The sequence below is a fragment of the Phyllostomus hastatus genome, unplaced genomic scaffold, assembly GCF_019186645.2.
Source record: "Phyllostomus hastatus isolate PE091 unplaced genomic scaffold, TTU_PhHast_1.1 phas_scaffold_255, whole genome shotgun sequence".
NCBI lineage: Eukaryota > Metazoa > Chordata > Mammalia > Chiroptera > Phyllostomidae > Phyllostomus > Phyllostomus hastatus.
This window is the reverse complement of record NW_025334019.1, coordinates 927525-946463: the sequence shown is the minus strand read 5'-3', so window position 1 is coordinate 946463 and position 18939 is coordinate 927525. Positions and strand designations below refer to the sequence as shown.

Genomic DNA, 18939 nt, shown 5'->3' with positions numbered 1-18939 from the left:
CTCTTAAGGCAGAAGTTGAGGCGTTTTTGGTTGAGACCTTTCTTGTTTTCGAGTATAGGCATTTTGTGCTCTAAACTTCCACCTCAGCACTGGTTAGGTGGCAAACTCTGATATACTGTTTTCATTTTTATTCACTTCAAGGTATTTTCTTCTGTGGCCTGTGGGTTATTTCAGAAGTGTGTTGTTCAATTTCCAATATTTAGGGATTTCCAGATATCTCCTGTTTTTGATTTCTAATTTCTTTATGGGTAGACAATACACTTTGTATGATTTGAATGTTGAGGCTTGTGTTATTACCTATCCTGGAGAATGTTCCATGTGCACTTGAGAAGAATGTGTGTTCTGCCATTGCTGGATTGAGTGTTCTGCACATATCTGTTAGTTCAAGTTGGTTTATAGTGGTGTTTGCCCCTTCTGTATACTCACTAATTTTCTGGCTACTTGTTCTGTTGATTATATTAAGAGAAAGATGTTGAAATTTTAGAGTACAATCATGGATTTGTTGTTTTCTTCTTTCAGTTCTACCAGTTTTGGCTTTAGGTATTTTGAAGCTCTGTCATTAGGGGCATCGGCCTTTAGGATTGGATAATTTCAAGAGGCAGGGTAAATGTGGTCCCTGTTCTGCATCTTGGTTAGAAGCAGAAGTCTAAACAAAGAGTTTAGACTTCCCAGGTCTACCCTTAAAAAGTCATGTGACTGTGGGCAAGTTTCAAAACTCTCCAAGGTGTAGTTCCCTCATCTCTGTCTCAAGTGAAAAACCACATTTTGGTTCAAATGACACTTTTTCCTGAGTTACTGTTCTCTGGTTCATTTGCTGGCTGGTATCCTAGCATCTCATTCCTGAGTGTCTGAGGTGTGGCTCCTGCCAGCAGTGGCCAATTACCCCATGGGTTTCTTAGTGCTTTGGTTACAGGAATGATCTCTGGTGTGTGCAGAGGTGGGAGATGGTGAAGAATCTGGAGAAGCAAACAGGATAGCCAGCACAAACACCAAGCACATGACTTCCATGTAGCAGTTACTCAACAAATATCGACTGAATCTATTGAGTTGAGAGCACACTCAACTTTTCATTATAATATCCCATTTGCTCTTCATAACAAATCTGTGACATAAGAATAGGGATTACTATCTTCATTTTACAGATGATTTAGAGAACTTAATTCACTTGCTCAAAATCGTGGGGCTAGAATAAAGTAGAGCAGGGATTCAGAGCTGCCATTAGAGACAAAGGCCTTCTGACACCCAGTCCAATGTTTCTTCTAGATATATGCTCTGGATTATTTGCCTTGTTTTAGAAGTTTAGTAAATAAAAGCAGAGAACTCTCATTTCTATACAGAATAAAGATTAGCAATGGTAAGTCTCCTCAATGAGGTGCAAATACTTTGACAGAAAAATGAGGTACATTGACATCACTGTGGATCCACACTTCACAAAGACAATGACATAGCAAATACCCACCATTGCTTTCTGCAGCTGATCTACTGAGTGATTAGTCACGTTTGTGCCATTGATCTCTAGGATCTCATCCCCGACATGAAGGAAGCCTGCCGCAAAATGAAAACTCAGTCCACAAAAGGATAAATGTTCAACTTTGTAAAGTATATGATTGCCCAACCAATAAGCTGTATATCTGAAACTAACAGAAGATACTACTGAATGTAAATTGTAATTGAAAAAAATTTTAAAGGAATAAATATTCAGATAAAAGCTGTCAATATAACTAAAGATACCATAGAAAAGAAACCATGATCTAGAGCTTATTATACAATAAAGTGTATAAAATACTCAGGATTTTACACAATTCAACCATAAATGTTCTTGATTCCCTTGAGGGATGTATTGTGGCAAGTACTTCACAGTCTGACTATCTCATCCTTCGTGGCCTCAGTACTCCAACAACAGAATAAAAGTATCTCATCCTCAAAGCTCCCTGCAACTAGAGTAGCTACAGATCCCAGGAGGCTATGACACACCTATACATGCTAAAAAGAATAACAATGTAAGGCAGAGAGCACAATACCTCTCATTCACCAGCAAGTTCAATATTTCTTTGTTGTTTAATTAAAACCCCAAAATGCTACCTAATGGTAAACTTAATCAGTGTTTAGATGCTATGTGAAGAGTACTTACCAAAATTTGCACCACCCTAGACACAAAACTAAACATAAACGGTAGGAGCTAATGGGGTAGCAGGTAATGTTTAATTTCTCAATTTAACTGCTAGCTCCAGGAGGTCTGTTTTCTTTAGTACTGTGTACTCAAATTCTAATGCAATGGGTTGTATACACTAATTGCTCAAATATTAACTAACTAAAAAAATATTGGTATATATAAATAGGTGTATAAGAAATGCTCAGAGGGACAGACGGTGGCACTGGGCAATTCCTATGAAGACCTTATCACACAATTATTCTAAAGAGCCAGTTATTAAGCCACAAACAAATCTCTTGGCACACATACAAGAATGTTCCCAGTTTTGAAGAATGGAAGCTTCATGTCCCTCACCACTGCAGTGAATGACCACAATTTAGGAACTGCACACAGTACCTTGTCTATGAATCATGCCACCATGAAGGATTCTTGCCACCGTACAGGACTGCTTTTCATTCAGCTTCAGAGTGATTCCCTGAAATAAACACAATGGTACAGTATTCTTGCTTGCTTTATTTATTTATTTATTTATTATCATTTGAGGATATGCTTATTGATTTTAGAGAGAGGGGAGGGGAGGGAAAGAGAAAGGGAGAGAAATATCAATATCAGTGACAAACATTGATCAGTTGCCTCTTGTACACACCTGGACTCGGTATCGAACCTGCAGCCCATGCATCTGTCCTGACAGGGAATTGAGCCTGCAACCTTTCAGTTTATGGGATGATGCTCCAACCAACTGAGCCATGCCAGCCAGGGTCAGCTTGTTTTATTTTAAGTTCTTTCTGAGGTTATCTTGAAGATAATCTAGGGCAGTTTCTCAGGAGAAATGTTTTCCATCTATACCTGGGGGAGTCCTCAAGTAGAATGGGCATAAAGCCTGCTTTGAGGAGGAGCTTGAGATGGAGATAGAGAGACAATATGAGAGCTGAATGATGCCCTAACTCAGCTTTCTGAGTTTCTTTCGGTGGCCCAGTGACTTACGTGGTTGACAGTAAGCAGTGGGTGAACATATGACAAGGGATTACCATAGGCTCCTCTGTGACCTTCTCAAACTGTATGAGTCGCACCTTCCGCACCTCCTGCCCTTTAGCCTGGGTAGGGCTACCTGGGGCAGCAGACCCATTGGTATACATGTCCTCAGTCACGGCATTCAACTGGTGTGACACAGCCTGTCAGGTTAAAACAACAGAACAATGTATGAAATAAATGGCAAAGGTCCATTGTCATTCTGTAATTGCAGTTCTAAAATCCAATGGCTCTGAAAACCAACAGTTATAAGATTGGCATCCAATCTCATTTGAATTTATGTGAACCTGTTTGTAAGCCTTATTTATCCAACTTTATAGACATGTTTATATAGTTTGCTGCAGAAATATTAATGTGTTTGATTTACAGGGTGCTTCCCTGGACCCTACTGGGACAACTACCTAAAATATAATACAATTACAAAAAATTTTATTTCTTTTTAAAATTTTTTTATTTTAATCATTGTTCAAGTACAGTTTTCTCCCTTTTACTCCCATTCCAGCGCACCCACCCAACCCTCCCCACTTCCCTCCCATTACCACCCTCCCCCTAGTTTTTGTCCATGTGTCCTTTAAATTTGTTCCTGTAAAAAAATTTGATTTCTAATGCACATTGGGCCCCAAGAACTTCTGATAAGAACTATTTACATGCATGAGGCATATACACATGTGCACCTACTCTATAGCAAAGGTCCAGGGTGGATTTAATTCATAATGAGAGCAGGCAGAGGGGGTAAGTGGTGCAGTAGGAATGCATCAGTAAAGGGGATAAGTGAGCACTGATGACAATGGCCTTTCCCATTCCAACAATGGGTGCCTCTCCAGTGACAGGAGCTCTGGTGAGCATCAGACCCAGTTGCTCTATTTCCTCTTTACTCCCTGATGCTCTAGGTCACAGAGCAGTAAATGTGTTTCAGGTTAGCATCAGTCTATCACAGTTCACCTCTGAGGCTATAAAGAAGTCCTATCTGGACTGGAAAATTAGGCACTTGGTACCAGCCCCCTGGCCCATGATAACAACAATAGCCACTAAAACCAAGGAGCTACCTCTAGATGAGATCACCACTACCCCTCCTACCATCTCAAGATGACATTTCCACTGTGACCTCTTGCCCCCAAACTTGATGACAGTAATGTTGGACAAATTACATGACTAGCTAGCAAGACCTCTTTATTGGAAATCTGAAGTAAGCAAAGGCACTGTGGCATTGGCTGGAGAATAAGTAAAAAACCCGTGTGACAGAATGAAAACTTCAGAAACAGACCTACACAAACACAGTCAGCTGGTTTATGAAAAAGGTGATGCTGAAGTATAATGGAGAAAGCATTGTCTTTGTAATAAATGGTGCTGGGTCTTTCAGAACAGCATATGGGAAAAATAAATGCTGATTCCCACTTCATTTTATTTTATTTTTTACAAATATTTTATTTCTTTTTAGAGGAAGGAGGAGGGAGAAAGAGAGGAAAGAAACATCATTGTGAGAGAGAAACTTTGGTTGCCTCCCATATGCATCCTGACTGGGGATTGAACATGCAACCCAGGCATGTGCCCTGACCAGGAATTGAACCGATGACCCTTCACTTTGCTGGGTGATGCCAAACCAAGTGAGCCACACTGGTCAGGGCAATTCCCACCTCATTTTATACACAAAACTCAATTCTAGATGGACCACAGCACCAAATGTGAAAGGTAAAACAACCAAGCATTGAGAAGAAAACAGCATGTTTTCATAACCTTGGAGTATAATAAAAATATCTTACAAACAACATAAAAGATCCTAACTGTAAAATGAAAAGTAAAAAGATAAATACTTTAAAATTAAGAACATCTGTTCATTGAAAAACTTCCCTGACATAGGCAAAGGTTTAGTAGACACAGAGAGCAATAATCATAAAAGTGAACAATTGACTTCAGCAAAACTAAAAACTTTTCAGCAAAAGATATTTAAGAAACTAAAAAGGCATGGCACAGCCTGAGAGTGCAATTTGCAATATTTCCATCTGACAAAAGCCTTGTGTCCAGAACATAAAAAGAACTCTTACAAACTCAATAACAATATGACAAATGATGAGTGATGAAAAGATGGACAAAAAATTTGAACAGACTCTTCACCAAAGGTGACATATGAATAGCCAATGAGCACATGAAAACATGCTCAACATCACTGTAATCAGGGAAATACAGGATGCCACTACATACCCACTAGGAAGGCTAAAGTGAGAAAGGCACATGATGCCAAGAACTGAAACTCTCATACACCACCTGTGGGAATGCTAAATTGTGCAGCCACTGCAGAAAAGTTTGGAAATTTCTTATATAAAGTTAAACATACATTTACTTTATGTCCCAGCTATCCTGCTCCTAGGTATTCACCCAACAGAAAAGAGAACAGATGTCCACAAAAAGGCTTGTACATGAATGTTCATACCAGCTTTATTCATAATAGCTGAAAAGTAGAAACAACCCAGGTGTTCATCCGCAGGAGAATGCATAAATCACTCGCAGTACACCCATATGATGCAATACTTCTCAGCAATAAAAGGATCAAACTGCTGATACATGCAGCAACATGGATGAATCTCAAAAGCATCATGTTGAGTGAAAGAAGCTTTATGTAGAAGAATACATACTACATAATACAATTTATGAGGGTTTAGAACAAGCAAAACTACAGTACAAAAATAAAGGAGTAGTTGCTTTATCCCATCTGATAGGATGGGAAGAGGCATGAGAGAACTTTGTTGGATGATGGTAAAATATGTCATGACAGGGGTTTGGGTTACACAGGTGTATGAATCTGTTAGAACTCATCCAGTGCATTTAGTATATGTAAATTCTACCTAAAAAAGAAGAACCACAAAGAAATACTGAATTCTAGCCAATGATGTGCATGCTGTAGCTTTCAGAGGTGAATTGCTCTGATAACTGAAACTTTGAAATGCACAAAAAAAGGTGGCTAGATGGATTTTCTTTTTTGGATCAATATATGATAAAGCAAACACAGCAAAATGTTAACCATAGAATCTAGGAGATGTGCCTAATAGGTGTTACTGTAAAATTCTTTTATCTTTTTAGTAAATTTGAAAATTCCAAACAAAATATTGATGTGAAATGCATTAAGAGAGTGAGCAGGCAAACCATGGAGCAGGGCCCACGCTCCCACAGGGCCCAGCCATTCACTGCCACTCAACACAGACACAGAGCCTTCCATGTGCACCAAAAGACATGGATAGCAATGTCGGCATAGCACTTTTTAAAAAATTGCAAAATCTGCCCTGGCTGGTGTGGTTCAGTGGATTGAGCGCCGGCCTGCAAACCAAAGGGTCACTGGTTCAATTCTTAGTTGAGGGCACATGCCTAGGTTGTGGGCAGATCACCAGTAGGGGGGCAAATGAGAGGCAACCACACATTGATGTTTCTCTTCCTCTCTTTCTCCCATCCTTCCCCTCTGTCTAAAAATAAATAAATAAAATTAAAAGAAATAAAATAAAAAATTGCAAAATCTAAATTTTGAATCATTTGAGCATAGTATGAAGACATCATGTTCCTAAACTCATAAATACTTCTGTGTGTTTTCTAAGAAAAACATTCTCAAAAGAGAAAATTCAGCACTGGTACCATACTATCATGTATTCCTCATTTCATACTCACATTTCATCAACTGTCCCAAAATGTCTTTTATAGGTATGTATTTCCTTTTCCTAGACTAGGATCCAATCCAGGATCATGCTCTGTGTTGAGTCTGCACATCTCTTTAGTCACCCTTAACTTGGAACAGTTCCTCAGCCTTTCACGATCTTGACATTTTTGAAGAGGACAGGGCTACTGTTTTATAGGCTGTCTGTCAGTTTGAGTTTGTCCAATGTTTTCTCATGATTAGACTGAGGTTACACACCTCACAGATGATCGCTCCTTTCTCCTTCAAATGCTCCTTCTCAGTCTTCTTTGCTGACTCTTTCTTATTTTTCTAATCTATTAATTTGAAGTAGCCCAGTCTTAGGGTAAGCACTATGACAGTAGGGAATGCCAAGTGGAAACCTCTAAAAGTGCACCCCTCACCCCAGGTAAAATATTAATTCCAAAAACAATATGGAGGAGGAGGAGCAGTCTGAGCTTGGTTAATGGAAGAGTCAATTCAGTATTTGAGTACAAGCTGAAAATGGATGGCAGCTTCATTCCAGCCATACCCAAGGGTGCCCCTCAAAGACAGTGGGGTTGTGAGTAGTACACCAAGTTATCCATTTTGTGGGGAAGGAAAAGTGGGAATCAATTGATCCCTTTTCATTCATTCATTCATTCATTCATTCATTCCAGGGAAGCACTCAATAGCCTACCCAAGGGCCTAGATGGAAACAAATTGGAAGATCAGAGACAAAGAGGTTAGAGGCTTGTGGATGGACATATGTATTATAAGACACAATATGTATATTAAAAAGTAAATAATATCTTAATTCTAATCTACTTCATCCTTTCTAAGAGTTTCAACTCTGATAAGATGGTGACATTTGAGATAGTGTTAGTTACAGGGTGGCCTCAGATGAGGGAAGTACTAAGAAAGAGAAACTGCTTTGTGCAGCAACTAGACTCACATGACACTGAGTCATACAGCACTGCCATTAAAACAGAATTGTCTAAGACAGGGTTGTATTTATAAATCCAACTTATGATACCTGGAAGCACAGAACCCCATATAACTTCAAGGTTCTCTACAGTAGATGACTCAGTGGTGTAGTTAACACTGTATCTTATGGGGGCATCCTGGCACACAGACACTATGTAGCAATGAAAAAGACGTTCTGAGGTTAACCTTGAAGATACATTGTTAAGAGGAAACAACCCACAGTGAGGAAAGATATGCTATCATCAGCATAAAGAGTGAAACAAATGAATACATTCATATTTGCTTATAAATGCATAAGCTATCTCTGGAAGGAGACACAAATGACAGCAGTTGCTTCTGGGAAGGGGAATTGGGTGACCACAGGATGGGGTGAGAAGGAAATTGTATTCACTCTAAACCTTTCAAATTACTTACTATGTGTATGTGTCACTGCCATAAAAGAAGTCAGGAAAAGAAAAAAGCATAGGTTACAAATCGTAGGTATGCATCTTACCAGAAATATACACAATCTGTCTGTGTTTGAGTCCTGACTCTTTCAACTAACGGCTTGGTAACTTTGGGCAAGTTTCTTGACCTCCCAGTGTTTCACTTACAAATGTGAGCTGTTGTCAAGATGCCGTGCCAGTCTACCTGCAGGGGAGTGCTGAGATACATTTAGAATGCTGAAACAGCCCTGGCTGGCGTAGCTCAGTGGATTGAGCATGGGCTGCGAACCCGCAGGTTCGATTCCCAGTCAGGGCACATGCCTGGGTTGCAGGCCATGACCCCCAGCAACCGCATATTGATGTTTCTCTCTCTCTCTCTTTCCCCCTCCCTTCCCACTCTAAAAATAAATAAATAAAATCTTAAAAAATTTTTAGAATGCTGAAACACACTGCTAAAGAAAATGTTCAGCATTAAAAATTTCATGCATCCCTTTGGTTTCAATTAATTTCTATTCAGGCAAATGAAAATCTATTATCTTAAAAGCTCCACAAAATACAATGCTTTCTATTCTGGTGAGACAGAATTTTCATAAGTGGCTGTGACTTGGGTTCAAGTTGGTAGCCTAAGTACCAGTGTACACCCCAGACTCTGTTTAAACGAGAGCAAAGCGGGCAAGGAACAGAAACCCATAAAGAAATGAGGAAGTTACCATGGATTAGAGATTTCAATAACTGTCTAGAAGATGGGAAGCAGATGGGGGAATGACCATTGACTAAGCAGAGTTGAGACAGCAGGGCCTAAAATGTGCACAGAGGAGGAACTGGCTGAGAACTGTGTCACTTTGTAGAGCACAACAGTCAGGGGCTCTAAAGTCCCTGTACAGAGAAAGCAAAAAAAAAAAAAAAAAAAAAAATGAGCTCGGACTAAAAACATCTCACAAAAAGCTGACAATCCAGCCTTCAGCTCCACTCTCAATGCAGAAAGAGGGAGCCCTGGCTGGTGTAGCTCAGTGGATTGAGTGCTGGCCTGCGAACCAAAGGGTTGCCAGTTTGATTCCCAGTCGGGGCACATGCCTGGGTTGCGGGCCAGGTCCCCAGTGAGGGCCATGTGAGAGGCAACCACACATTGATGTTTCTTTCCCTCTCTCCCTCCCTTCCCCTCTCTCTAAAAATAAGTAAATAAAATCTTTATTAAAATAGCAGAAAGAACGAAAAGGGCCAGGACAATGGCATCTGTCCCAGAACTTCTCCAGTGGACATCTGTTCGTGCCTCATTGGCCTGAATTGTAGAACATGGCCACCCCAGGCTGCAAAGGGGGCTGAGAAAATAAGAACTGAGTTGCGCCCTGGCTGCTGTGGCTCAGTGGATTCAGCATCAGCTTGCAAATTGAAAGATCGCCAGTTCTATTCCCAGTGAGGGCACATGCCTGGGATGTGGGCCAGGTACCCAGTAGGGGGCGCCTGAGAGGCAACCACACATGGATGTTTCTCTCCCTCTCTTTCTCCTTCCCTTCCCCTCTCTCTAAAAATAAATAAATAAAATCTTAAAAAAAAAAACTGAATTGGGCATCTTGCTATCTCAAATGAGATCAGGGAGATGTGGGATAAGCAAGAAGTGGAACAAAACTGTTGTGTCAGGCTGTGGCTGCCCCCTGCAGATAGGCACATGTTCTCCAGGTCATTCCCTACTGCTCCCTGGTACAGAAGCCAAGTGTTGGCTGCTGATTTCCCTGCACCTGGAATATTACTTTTCTTTCTTTATTTTTTTAAATGTTTAGTACTCACATGAAGACATGTTCATTGATTTTAGAGAGAGAGGAAAGAAGAGAGAGGGAGGGAGAGGGAGAGAGGGCTAGGGAGAGAGAGAGAGAGAGAGAGATCGGATAGTTCTCTCCCATACACACCCTGACCTGGGACCAAACCCAGAATTTAGGTATGTGGCCTGACCAGGAATCAAACCCACAAACTTTTGGTGTATGAGATGATGCTCCAACCTACTGATAAACCTGGCTGGGGCAGTGTAATTTTTCTTATACACAAGCAGCTTCACTCACCTGACCCACATAGGTTATGCTAAAAGCACCCCTGAATGACTTTTAAAAATCATGTACATGATATAAAGGCATAGGCTCTTGAACAGCTAAAATAATTTTGTAAAGGAAGACACTAGAAGGAATCAGTGTACACAGTTTCAAGACTTATATATTTATAAGTAATCAAGAATGTGTGGTACAGCCCTGGCTGGTGTGGCTCACTAGATTGAGTGGTGGCCTGTGAACCAAAGGGTCACTGGTTCGATTCCCAGTCAGGGCACATGCCTGGGTTGTGGGCCAGGTCCCCAGTGGGGGGTATGCAAGAGGCAACCACACACTGATGTTTCTCCCACCCTTCTCCTCTGCCTAAAAATAAATAAATAAAATCTTTTTAAAAATTATGTGTGGTACAGACACATAGATGAATAGAGCAGAATAGAGAGCTAAGAAATAGACCCACACAGACATGCCCATTTGATTTTGATGAAGGTGCAAAAGCAGTTCAGTGGAGGAAGGGCAGACTTTGTAACAAATGGTGCTGGAGCAATCAGATACCCATGGCAGGGGTGGGGAGAAAGAAACAGTAACCTAAACCACCCAACTTATAAAATGGATCATGGATTTAAATGTAAAGTGTACAACTATAAGCTTTTTTAGAAAAAAAAAACTTAAGAGACAATGGTCAGGATTTAGGCCTAGACAAAGAATTCTTATGCTTCGCATCAAAGCAGGGTAGCTACTGCCACAGATCCATTTCAAGGGCACAAGATCAAATATCTCTCTAAGTAGATTCAAGAAAACTAGAGGAGAAACAGTGTAAAGTTGGAAGGAAGAATTCCCTTTCTCAAATGAACCATCTGTATTATTTTTATGTTTTTACCATGTGTGTGTATTACAGATTGAGTCTATAGAATGAGGAATTCAAGGACCACCGATTGAATGATTGCTGCCAAAACTTATGAGCTCAAACCTCACATTTCTAATGCAAAGCATGAAATAAATGTAAGGACCTTCTTTGACCCTGACTTATGAATCTCTTATCACTAGTAATTGTGGGGCTAAGAAAGCTGAAAAACCAGACTCGGAAATTAATTTTATGGGTTTATCACCAACTAACACTTGTGTTAGTAACAATAGTAGTATAAAGGGGGCCATAAGGTTTGGGAACATGGATCACATTATTTTATCACGTGCTGTAATGTACCATCAATAAACCACTTACAGTGATTCACCTATGTTTTCAGACTTGGTGAACCCATGTATAATGTTCTAAGTTATGACAGATTAGAAAGTCTTAGTCCACAGAATACACAATGACCTTTGAAAGAGGGAGAAGGCTACATGATAGTGTACCTAGACAAGGTGGATAAACTTCTTACTCAGCTTTATTATAAAGATTGATTTTACCATGACAGCCTTTACACTAGGGACTCAGGCAAGCTTACCAGAAGCAAAACACATTCCAGTCAGAAAAGTTCAAGAGTTGCTATCCCAAAGATTGGTCTTTCAAATGGGCTTGTCCATCTAGTCGTTCCCCTTCATGATGACTAAGAATCACTATCATACTCACCCAGAAGTTACAAAGGATGACTAAGGTAAACGGAAACCTCCAACGTGGTAAGCAGAGAACCTACACACAACAGTAAGGCTTCCAAAAGCATAGCACAATCTTCTCTAGCATGAACTTGTCCCTGAGCCACCCTGTCTTCCTAAAACACACTCTGCCCAGCCTACTAACCCCTCCCTGGGGCCTGTCTTCAGTGAAACTTCTCTCAGAAAAGAAAGGCTATCTTCTCCTTGACTACACCTTATAGCAAACTCCTTCAACTAACCCCTTGTATCTCCTCACTACAGAAAATCGTAGCAGCAAGAATACACATACACTTACACTTGATGTCTGTGTGGATGTGTACACATGCAAAGTAAAGGTGATTGATTACTTAATTCAATCTGGTGGTCTGAGACCTCATTAAATGCAAGAGAGCTTGACATAGTTAAGTATGGTCTCTGACCTTCAGCAGCTCACCATGGTGAGAAGAAATTATCATTCATTCATTAATCCACCATAAATAATAAATGGGAAAGATATCCTCCATGGAGTTTAAGATTGTCTTAGATTGTAAGTGCTCAAAGGCCACACACCAAGGTTGTCAGCCTTCTTCAAAACTTGCAAATGGAGCTTCACAGAGGCTTTCTAAATAATGATGGCACCTGCAGGGGAGAGAGAGGAAGAAGGCAGGAAGTCTTGGGGATGGACGAAGGGAAGTTTGCTCTTCAATGGGAGGTGAAGACAGAAGAATTGGGATTCATATACAAGTTCTGCCTGATGAAGCTGCATCCCAGTCTGCCTGCTGCACAACTGGCAGAGGCTGGGCTTCAGACAAAGGGGAAGGTATTTCCCTTGGACTTGGGATAATTAACTTGTCCAGGGGGACAACTTAAACTGCAGTCTGTCCCATCTGTTCATCCAGTCCCAGTGACACATACTAGGCACCTGTCCTGGCTCTTTTATCTCCTTTAACTTGTACTCTTTGCACAGCTGGTAATACACTCTAATGTGCTATGTATGTTTTACTTGTTTATTTTGTTTATTTTCTCCAAGCTGGAATTTAAGTCTCACACAGGCAGAGCCCTTTATCTGTTGTCTTCACTCATGGACCCAGGCACCCAGAACAGTGCCCAGCTCTAACAGGAGCTTGTTCAACATCCACTTATGACATTAATGGCTACCAAGGCATGTATGTGCTGCTGTTTTTTCACTTTTGCCACCACCATCACCACCATACCACCATGTGAGTGGTAAGCAACACGAGCAATGTTGACAAACAGTAAAAGTGTAAGGTACTAGACTCCATTTTGCAGAGTCCCCTTCCTAACTTCAAAACCACCGCCCTCATCTCCAGTGGACATGGGAAACCCCAGGGCTATGATGGGCCTGCCCCACACCAATGATACGCAAGGTGGGAGTGACTCTGCTTAAAGATGACTGCTCAGATTCAGGAGAAACTGGGAAGTAAACACAACTGCATGTTTGGCCTTTGCTCAGCAGCATCCTGGCCTTTAATCTTACAAACTGCTGGAGTGGCAAGCCTGCTGCTCTGCAATTCCCTCCGGAGGAAACATCTGCAACAGGGTTCAAAGGGCAGACATAGTTGCTCAAAGGAAGTTGGGATTAAAAAAAGAAATGAAAAACAAACTTGGGGGCTGGAGAGAGTGAATAAAGCAGGGGCAATTAAAGATGGTTTTCTCATTCAAACAATCGAATTAGAAAGTGACAGTGACATAGGAAAGAATATAGTTCAGCCAACTGTTGGGCTCTTTGCCAACTCCAAGGCTCTTTGTTGGCAATGAGACTAAGGAGAAGGCCCAGACCAAGAAGGTGAGTGATCACCTGAGGGCAGGCCCTGGGAACTGCCCCACAACAGCAGCCAGCCTCCCACAGTTTGGGGGCCCATGGGCACACAAACACCCCACTCTTTGCCCTAGCAAGATTCCATTCCACTTTGGGGGAGAAAAATAAGACAAACTATGAGAAAACAAAGAGTGCTCCAAAGCCTTAGAAAGGGATTAACACTGTTTAACCACAAAAGACAAATAACTGAGGAAAAGTTTGGGGGACAAGAAGATCTAAGGGCCAGGACTTTCTGCAAGTACTATCTTAAAATTATACATTAACTAGGCACATTGTTTTTCAGGCAGTAAATCTTTTTGAGAACATATCCATCCATCCAAAGGCCAAGTCTCTAAAGATCCTTTCCCAATGTGCTTTTATCTACCCAGTGTACTATGTACACTGGCAAAGGCTTCTCCTTGCACTGGAGGAAAACAGGAAACTCAAGAACTGTAGTTCCACATGGAAAGAAACACAGAACTGCAAAGCCAGATACTGCCATTAAATTGGCGCCTGGACTGTGTACATACACCATTCATGAAGTCTTCATCCCCATTTTGTGTGAAACGGTTTAGAAGCTTGTCTAAAGTTAAAGGACTAGTATGTTTTAAACTCTAGGACTTAAAAGGGCGCGGACTTCAGAGTCTGTGAGGGTTGAAGGAGAGAATGCAGGCACAGCACCTCCAAAAGTGCGAAGCATAGAGGTGGACACAAAAGGGTGTTAATGGAAGTTCATTCCTATCAGAACTGCAGGGCACCTTCGGCTCCCGTCATTTCCTCACTTGGAGTCCTAGTGTCAGGAAGACTTTTTCTCCATACAGTTTGAGCAAACTGAGCCCTGTGGGAGCTGGAATCCCTGTGAGAGGACTAGTACTCATATAACGAAGATATATGCAGATGCTTGGGATACAGCAATGAGTAAGAGACAGACCCTGTGCTTAAAAAGTGGGCATTCCAGCGGGCAGATTCACCTATTAAACACTGTACATTAGATGGAATATCCAAAGATGATGTGTGCTATGGAGGAAAATGGCAGAAATTGGGCAAGGGGCTTTGTGATTTTAAATAGGGTGTCCAGAAAAGGCCTTGCAGGAAAGGTGACTTTTGAGCAAAAACATATATATGTATTTTGTTCATGTGTATTTCTTTATATAAAGGAAAAAAGAAAAAGTGAAGACTCAGAAAATTACATGTTACGAAAGTTGTATGCTGGTTCCCTAATTCAGAGCTTTTCTTCCTGTTCCCCACCCCTGGGCCAGCTGCTTTTGGAAATTTGGTTATTTACGGTTGCCTTTCTATACCCCACATCCAGAGTCCTCCTGTTTTTAGCAATACTGAAAGTTTTGAGCAAGTCACTGCTTAGGGACAATCTCTACATCAATGAAATGTCAACTGAGTTCTCTTCCTTGCCCCAGGGTACATTTGGCAATGTCTCAAGACATTTTTGATTGTCACAACTGGCGGGCGGCGGGGGGCAGGTATTACTTTTCCCAGCAAAGAATTACCAGGCACAAAATGTGAATAATGTCGTCCTGGCTGGTGTGACTCAGTACACTGAGCGCCGGGTCTGCGAACCAAAGCGTCGCTCGTTGACTCCCAGTCAGGGCACATGCCTGGGTTGTGGGCCAGGTTGCCAGCAGGAGGCGCGCGAGATGCAATCCCATATTGATGTTTCCCTCTCTCCCTCCCTTCCCCTCTCTTTAAAAATAAGTAAAATCTTTTTTTTTTAAGATTTTATTTATTTATTTTTAGGGAGGGAAGGGAGGGAGAGAGAGAGAGAGAGAGAGAGAGAGAGAGACAGAGAGAGAGAGAGAGACAGAGACAGAGAAACATCAATGTGCGGTTGCTGGGGGCCGTGGCCTGCAACCCAGGCATGTGCCCTGACTGGGAATCAAACCTGCGACACTTTGGTTCGAAGCCCGCTCCATCCACTGAGCTACGCCAGCCAGGAAGTAAAATCTTTTTAAAAATGTCAGTAATGTCGAGGTCAGAGAAACCCTAATTTAAGGGAATTGATTTTGACCTGGAATATCTAATTCAGTGTCAGAGAACAAATGAGTTAGAAAATGTTATCTCCCTTAATATAAAATATTGACTAGAATTTACATGATAAAACTTTAATGTACTTAGCCTCCAAGTGGTTAAAAAAGACACCAGATTCTCATCTGCAAGGTATACCAAGTCCTTTAGTTTCGAAGGCAGTCACAGGGTTCCTAGAAGGAAAGGAGTCACACAGGCTGAGACCACACCTTGTACTGAAAGTGGGGACAGAACCAAATAATTTGAAAATTACACTTCATTTTCTATGATTCTTTCTGTAAAAAGAAAACACTCAGGCTCCAACAGCTTCGCAGTACCCTACACCTGCATCAGTGTACACACTGACTTCTTAGGTCCACACCAGGCTTGTACATAGCAGGCCAGAATAAATGATGACCAGTGTGGAGTGACGCTGCACCCGACGGCCTAGGAATCAATAGACAAGTGTTCTTAGTGGACACTCATCTGGGCCCGACTTATTTTTCAGTTCATTTTTTGAAGCTGAATAAGCCTGAGTGAATTTTCAGGGATTCTCGATCTATTTAATGCCAGATCATGGGAAAAGTGCTGCTTCAAGTAAGACGGAAGAGAAAAGGAGTATTAGGAATTTTATAATCAATTTTGTATACACTAATGTATACTTCTGTAAAGAATAAGGCCAGAGAGAGCTTCTAAAACTAGTTTCTCCAAAGAGATAACACTAATTAATTCTGGAAGACAGGCTACAGTTCAAACCTATTGCAAAATTATCCTTTGACAATACTTTACAGTATTAAATGTGGACTGTGGTCGAAAGTAAAACTTTGGGTTTTGAGTCTGGAGAACCTTTACACAAAGCAGTCACCTTAATTGAAGCCTTCAACAACATATCATCATTTATGATTTTATTTTAAATTTCTATTAAAGCCAACAACTTCTGCACAGGTTTTCCTGCTTCTTACCAGGATAGGAAAACATGTTGACTTCTATTGGACAGGCAGCTCTTTGAGGGACGCTGGATGTCCCAGTGCGGTTGGAAGTGCCTAATGAATATTACCTCAGGTAAACATCACCACAATCCTCCAAGCAAGGGCATTTTACAGAGAAGAGAAACTTAAGGCACAGAGAGCTTCAGCAGCTTGTCCAAGGCCACACAGCCAGTGAGAGGCAGAGACTAGTGTTGGCAGCAAAGACTGGTAAGAGCTCAAAAGGGAAGGTGAACCTCATGAACCTCATGAATGAGAATCAGCAGGTTCATGGGGTCAAACCATCAAAAATAACAACAAAAATAAATGGGCTAACCCATACACTGTATTCAGTATTTTAGGATAAATTCAAAAACTGCTGTTTATTCAGATGGTGCACCCACAGCATAACTTTTGTGGTGACAGGGACTCTTTTCAAAAAGGCAGACAAATCTCTCAACTTGCCCATCAGGTTTACATGAACTCTAGTCATGGAGTTATAGATGGGGCTCAGGTTATGCTGAGTGAAACAAGCCAGAGAGAAAAAGATTGCACACAGTTGGATTCATATCCATTCTTTCATTCAATCTCTCTCTCTCTCTCTCTCTCATACACACACACACACACACACACACACACACACACACACACACACACACACACACACAACCTGGCCACTATGATGTGAGGAAGGCCAGGACACAGGAAAGAAATACTGGCATGTCTTATGCGGCTGATGGCTCCAAATAAGAGCCAGCCTCAGCTTCCAGATTTGTGAGGGAATGAGTGAGCATTCCAGTGGCATTATCCCTGTCTGAGAGACCCTGAGTGATAACCTTACCTTCCTGGGTCCAACCCACACCCAGAACCATGAGAACTAAGAAAATGACAACGTACCCTGTGGGTATCTTTGAGGATAGATGTTAACAGGTATTTACAGGTCATCATAGGAATCCGGAGGGCAGAATTATCTCTGAAATCCTTGCATTCCTTGTCTACCCACAAATACACCAGGTTACCACATTTGCACACTAGCACAAGGGGTTCTGCCTAAATGCAGAGGGACAGTGAGTGAGCGCTTTAGAGCTGGAGTTGGCTTTTACAACCCTTTCTGCTGAGCAAACACAGGAATTTCAACACCAACGAATCAGATGTATTCTTGGATCTTCTCCTTAAAGTCTTTCTGTTATACTGACTTCCGTCCACGAAGTTTTCCTTGACCTTAATAAGCACTCTGTTCAGGCCTCGGCCTCTCCTGATTCCCACCTAGAAGGGTTGCTGGGGGCAACCACCCACTGCACCCCAACCCCCCGCCCCCCCGCACAAGCTGCTGGCCGCAGTGGCCTTCACCCCGAGGACAGGACTCCCGAGGGCAGGCCCCGGGAGACAGGGCCGCAGACAGAGGAGATCCCGAAGTGCGAGGCACGGCAGAGTCCTGGCTCCGCACCCCACGCCCTGGGGACCCACGGAGCTTTCTCACCTCGGGCCGGCTGCGCTTCTGCAGCAAGTGCTCCAGGTAGAGGTCGGAGAGCGCTGTATGCATGCTGCTCCCGCCTTCGCCCTTGCTTGCCTTGAGCGTCATCTTGAGGGAGCTGGACGCTGAGACGGAGACGCAGAGACACAGAGACACGGAGACGCGGAGACGCGGGACGCAGAGACTAGGGGCCAGGAAGAAGCTGGTGTATGAGGGCCCGATGCCTGCGGGGAGGAGAAGGCGGCTAGGGCGGCGGAGGCGGTGCAAGCGGTGGAGTTGGTGCAGCTGGGCCAGTCTCCACCCCGCCGGCGCCCGGCCCACTGTCACCCTCGCCCCGCCCCTGGACCGCCCACGCTCGACCCCCGCGGCGCCCTCTCTGCTTCAGAGGGCCACAAGGAGGCACAGCTCTTGTCAAGGCCCTTGTGGCTGTATTCCTGAGGGGGTTGAGCGCCAAAACAGCGCAGGGGCCCCCAGCTGCAGGCTAGTTGAGTGCATGGCCCACTCCCTGGCTGATTTCGTGGGGAGAGCAGGAAAGCATCTAAGGGCTGTGACTGCCTCCCTTTCAACTCCAGGCTCTATCCGTAAATGCACGCGGGTACAAGTTGTTGCGAAAATGTCTTTAAGGCTCCTGTGCTGGTGATACTCTATCATTTACACTGCAGTTCGGTGCTCATTTTGGCAGCACAAATACATTGCTGTTCAATGATGAAAGACCTGATCGCCTCCAAAAGCAAACTGTTTTTACTTGTCTTAGGCCACACCTTCTGCGGATGTCACAAAAATATTGAGAGATCACTAGAAGCAAAGGGAGACAACATTCCTTAGGAATA

The 18939-nt window shown here is 42.5% G+C and overlaps 1 protein-coding gene across 2 annotated transcripts in view; it reads right to left on the bottom strand.

Moving 5' to 3' along the window:
* MPP1 (MAGUK p55 scaffold protein 1) overlaps window positions 1–18389 on the bottom strand; it is a 29705-nt gene extending 11316 nt beyond the window's left edge. Inside the window, exons 1-4 of one of the 2 annotated variants that reach the window (XM_045817368.1) lie at window positions 18116–18389; window positions 3181–3324; window positions 2549–2627; window positions 1460–1545 (exon numbers count right to left, since the gene is read on the bottom strand). In XM_045817368.1, the coding sequence (XP_045673324.1) occupies window positions 1460–1545; window positions 2549–2627; window positions 3181–3324; window positions 18116–18217 (411 nt within the window). In that variant the 5' untranslated portion in view covers window positions 18218–18389. The remainder of the gene's footprint in view (window positions 1–1459; window positions 1546–2548; window positions 2628–3180; window positions 3325–18115) is intronic. The other variant, XM_045817367.1, reaches the window with a different exon arrangement.
* Between the last annotated feature and the right edge of the window lie 550 nt (window positions 18390–18939).